Source organism: Nestor notabilis, unplaced genomic scaffold (genome assembly GCF_000696875.1).
Source record: "Nestor notabilis isolate BGI_N333 unplaced genomic scaffold, ASM69687v1 scaffold10175, whole genome shotgun sequence".
NCBI lineage: Eukaryota > Metazoa > Chordata > Aves > Psittaciformes > Psittacidae > Nestor > Nestor notabilis.
In genome coordinates this window covers 2,066-6,951 of record NW_009928839.1, presented here as the reverse complement: position 1 = coordinate 6,951, position 4,886 = coordinate 2,066, and the positions used below count along the sequence as shown (strand labels likewise).

Genomic DNA, 4,886 nt, shown 5'->3' with positions numbered 1-4,886 from the left:
TTTATATGCAAGCCTGATGGCTGGTGCCACGTTCCCCTGGGCTGCACTGGCATCCTGCACCCCAGAACTCAACTCTAAGGACCAGGCATGACTTTTGCAAGCACAGTTCCTGACATTTGTATCTGGTCCCCCCCTTTTAAAATTGTTTTAAGAAATTTTGTATATGGAGGATAAAGTGCTTATATATTTATTAAAACAAATCCTTTATCTTATTTGAAATTATTATTTGGTGAAGAAGGGTTTTTCTTTTGGGGGAGGGCTCGCGGGTGGGGGAAGGTAACTTTGAACCTGTCACTTATAAATGAAGCCCTTATTAACCACTCAGAAAGGTACTGTTAGTAACTAATGGGATGTCTCTGTTTTATGCTTTGTACATGACGAGTCCATGTGTTACATTTTGTTTTCTATCAGAGTATTTAGGCATCTGTCTTCAACCAAAACCTAAAAGAAAAAAAAACAGACTGTGATTTTATTTGTTGCAATACATTTGAAATTTCAAAGGGTACTTCGGGGCTCAAAATTAGGATTTCTAAGTCAGTATGTGCATTTCATGTAATAAAGCTGTTAATGGTGAGCAAAGTATTATATACTAACTAGATTTTTTCCACATCTGTATAGTATATTCTATGTATTTTGTGGTATTGAGATTATAGAAAGTTTAGTGTCTGAAACATGCGTTTAATGTGTATTTTTAAACAAATTTATGGCAATTAAAATATTTGGAGAAAAGGGTATCACATTTCAATTTGTAAAGATCTTTTTAACTACTGTGTCATTAAAATGCTTTGTACAATGCAAAACTGTAACTGGAGAAACTAAGTTTAATAAATATCAAATAGATTTTCTGTATTAAACTTCAAAACCACTGTGCTCGTGTCTGTTGTGTGGGTCTCCTCCTCCCTGGTGCTGTGCTTAAGCAGAGGTTTCTCGTCCTAGTTTTTGATCTATGTATAGCAAAAGGAAAGCAGCATTCAGTGTTTGTGTCCTGCGCTGGTTGATACTGGTCTAATCAAAGGTGGTTTTGTTTCTTTCAGCCCTGCAAGTTAACGTGTGCCAGATCAAAACCGGATTTTGATCCATTTATTTTAAAACAGGAGCTACTCCAGTGGCAAAAGTCAGTCTAGGACATGTATTAAAGTAAATTTGATTAGAAGTAATTAAAGGTAAATACTTTTCCTTCCAGTTATCACTGGATATATTTGGGATATTGAAAATGCTATCAGTATTATCAGTTTGTTTGCTCTCCCTTTCTAACAGGCCTTTATCTGAGGTGCTGATAAGAGTTCAGCTGTTGAGACGGAAAGGAGATAGAAGCATGCTCTGCTTTGTGCACTTGCCAGCTTGAAGGATAAGTGTCTAAAGTCCAGTTTGAACTAAGCACTCCTGCTTGAAACGCCAGCTGTGCACTCCCCGTACACTTTGCTCACAGGATACAAGGAGAACCAAGGTAGTTTGCTGAACAGACATTTTTAATTCACACCTTAAAAAACAGTAATAAGAACCATTACAAAAAAACCCAAACGAACAGGGGATGCACAGTCCTTTTATTGAGCTTGGCCAGAGCCATCCTGAAGTGTGCTGCAGAGGCAGAGCCCTGGGTAGGGAATGCTCTAAAGTCCTTTAGCAGTTCATGGGGCAGAAACATTAAATACACATATTGCTGGTTCCCCTGTCCTTGCTGTTGAGCGGTCAATAAATACTTCAGAGGTGAGTGGAGCACTGTTAGCAGTAACAGCAGCGGGTGGGCTTCCGTGAGACGGTCACTCCGAGGCTGTTGTCAGGAAGCAGCGGTTCTTCCTGGAAAAGAAAACCTCATTAGGCACTGCCAGCTCAGGCCTGGCATTAGCAGTGCTCGTGTTCTGCCTACAGGCTGTGCACTTTGCATCCCCCCTTTATTCAGTTCATCTTGATTCATTTTATGTTCTCTGCTTTGCATTGCAGCTCCAAAATGTTTGCATTGCTTACAAAAGAGGTCTGAGTCTACTGCACCATCTCTATGCCTGGTATCTCTTTTTTTATGCACAGAAATAACTCCATATCTCATTTAGGGGAGAATAAGTGGGAACTTCCTCTACATAATATGATACTAAGTCACACTGAGCCTGAACATGAATGAGGATGTTACCTGCAGAGCATTGTAATGCATTCACTGTTATCCCTGCACGAGGCTCCAACAGGTCTCAGCGAGACACCTCTCCAGAAGGGTGTCATCCTCCTCTGTCTCATCAGCTGAGGCTCTGGCCGGTTCAAGGAAGCACAGTGTGTCTGGAAGAGAGTCAGGGTGACTGTGAGAGCGTGCAGCAGCTGGTCGTTCTAGTGCTGAGCTCAATAGTCTGAAGAACTTGAAATCTTTCTCATTTTCAGCTCATAACATGCTCTGTTGAAGTGTAGTTGCTTGTATCCTAACCCCCGAGAAGTATGAAAATTAACAACGTTTTTAATCTCCTTGGGAGGAAAAGCAGAACTACTGCTAAGTTACGTCTCAGAGGAACGCAGTATTCACTAGGCAGTTCTTCTGTGACGATGAATGCTCTGAAAGAGCTCTGCTGTCACCTCTATCCTCTGCCAGTTATTCATGCAAATCATAGCAGTTTTTATTAACTCTCTGAGCATTTGAATTAGCACTGTAAATAGCTGTCTGTATTTACCTGGCTGAGCAGCAGTGAGCAGAGCAAGGCGATCACCAGCATTTTCCAACAGTGCATCTTCACAGTGTGCGCTGTCGCTTGGGTCGCGGGACCAGCCTCGGGCAGAGGAGGTAGAAGAGCCTCAAATAGAAGTTCCCAAGCCTCAGCTAGATTTTTATAGACTTCATTCTCTTATCATTGCATCAGCTGTCAGTCATTACAGGAACAAAGTTCATTTCAGAGCAAGAGGGAATTACTAAATTAGCATCTGCTACAGTGATCTGGTTCAAGGCCTGTCTTTCTGGCTAATGATTTACTCCCCTTCCACTTGTACTTTGTCTGGTCAGCTTACCACTTGTGCCAACTGTTCCTTTCTTTAAAACCTACCAGAACCCGATGGTGGATTTGAATGCAAAAGGGTGGCTAGCCCGAAGTATTAGGGTAAAGATCAAAAGCCATAACCTTATTTAACTTCCGTGAGAGTCGCAGCGTGTGCAGCTTTGAGTTTGTCAGCTGGGGGGAAGTTTTGTTTTAGTGAGCTGCTTTGGAGCAGAGAATCATGGTTTTGATTCTGCTTCTCATTCTTGGTACATGAAAGGATGGTGAGGAAGTTACTTAACCTGCTTTGCCCCCTACACAGCTTTCAAACAGCAGAAGGAACACTTGTCAGATAGGTTTTGGAATGTGAAAAGTTATGTTGTGCATGATAAATAACAGACCTCTTCTCCCAGGGATCCTGATGTGCAGTTGAAGATGATAATCTCTAGATGGTGAACCCCCAAAGTAGGAGAGACTGCTGCAAGGGGTTGCTGGAGCAGCGTTGCTCCATGTGGCAAGACTGTGGCTTCTTTCGATGAGCCGTCACTGCTGCAGTCTGCACCTTACAGCGTAACTCACGATTCGTCTCCTAAAGGGTGCCACAGCTCCCATTGATGTGGGAAGGCAGCTTGTCGTTTAGAGGAATGTTAGTTTTTTCCATTGTGAAATGAGATTGCAACAGCCCGGAGAAAAGAACATTTAAGAACAGCTGTGTGTTACCTCTTGTTTTCACTAACCCCCTCAGCTTACACACACTGGGACGGGTGGGAGAAGAGTACGTGTAAGATCACCAGCCTGTAAATGGACCTCGCTGGTTCCTGCTCCTCATCTCAGGTCTTGTGCCTCTGGCTCCCGCAGCTCTCCCCTGTGCACCCAAGCTGCCAGGTACAAGATGTTTTGAGATTGCAGAGCAGCATAAAGAGAATGCCAGCTTATTGGTGTCAAGTATGTGTGGGGTTCGGAGCACCCTGTGTTTTAAGCTAAGTCAAGATACTCTATGGAATAGTGAACTATGGTTTTGCTAAATGGCAAATACAAATCTGGATGTAAGAGGGTGCCACTTCAAGTGATTGCTTAACATGGAGGCAGAAGTGCCAGCATGGAAGGCAAGTTAGATTAAGATAATGCCATGTTGTCAGGTTCCTGTCTATAGATGATTACCCCTTAGCCCAAACTTCATTGGGACTAAATAAAAACCCTTCCCAGCTTATTGTCTACAACTGGTATCAGAGAATTCGTTCTAATTTCTGCTGTTTCCACTAGGCACTAGCATAGAACAGAGAAAGGACAAGAGGCAGCAGCAGTAGTCTTCATCCGTGGAGCGCAGGATTTGAGGTGACAGCTCCTTCAACTCTGACAGCAGGGCCCTCAGCTTTTTTGGCTAGGTAAGACCAGTACTTTGTGACAATAAATCAAAATCCTTGTATGTGCTTCTGGGTTACTGACAGCATCAGCGTGTCCCTTTCAGGCAGCTATCTGTATACTCTGGGCAAGAAACTGGGGAGAAAAGAACAGAATTGGGCCAAGCGTTTCCACATATATAAGCCCAGGTTGCCAGTAAAAAAACGCAGCAAAGACACGGGTTCTAACAGAAAAAACCACAAAGTGTTGCTCTGTTGCCACTTCTAATATTTACCGAAGGGAGGTCAGAAATAAACTGGATGACACAAGAATTTCCAGACACCTTGTTCAGGCCCTGACATACCCACTGGCTGATGTCCCGAATGCCATGTCCCCGGCTCCCTGCCCGGCAGGCCGGGCCCTGCGGCGAGCACGGGGACACCGGCACGGGGAGGATGGCTCTGCAGGGACAGGGGACATCATCTCAGCAGGGTTGCGACAGGCCAGTGCTGGAGCAAAGGGTGAGGAGCCCCAGCCTGCAGCCTGCTTGCTGCTGACACTGCAGCAGGGCCAAGCACCGGCTGGGCTGCGGTGCCTCCG

General features: G+C 44.3%; 1 protein-coding gene across 1 annotated transcript; it reads right to left on the bottom strand.

The window, feature by feature from the left end:
- Positions 1-1,760: 1,760 nt before the first annotated feature.
- LEAP2 (liver expressed antimicrobial peptide 2) lies at positions 1,761-2,705 on the bottom strand. The gene is made up of 3 exons (XM_010014705.1): positions 2,649-2,705; positions 2,126-2,265; positions 1,761-1,797 (listed from the first exon to the last, which is right to left on the bottom strand). Exons 1-3 carry the CDS (start codon positions 2,703-2,705, stop codon positions 1,761-1,763), a joined length of 234 nt encoding a protein of 77 aa, XP_010013007.1.
- Between the last annotated feature and the right edge of the window lie 2,181 nt (positions 2,706-4,886).

Coding starts and splice junctions, on each gene's coding strand:
- LEAP2 (XM_010014705.1), bottom strand. CDS start 2,705: ATGCACTGTTGGAAAATGCTGGTGATCGCCTTGCTCTGCTCACTGCTG. Junction 2,266..2,648: donor GCTCACTGCTGCTCAGCCAG/GTAAATACAGAC, acceptor ACTCTCTTCCAG/ACACACTGTGCTTCCTTGAA. Junction 1,798..2,125: donor TGCATTACAATGCTCTGCAG/GTAACATCCTCA, acceptor TTTCTTTTCCAG/GAAGAACCGCTGCTTCCTGA.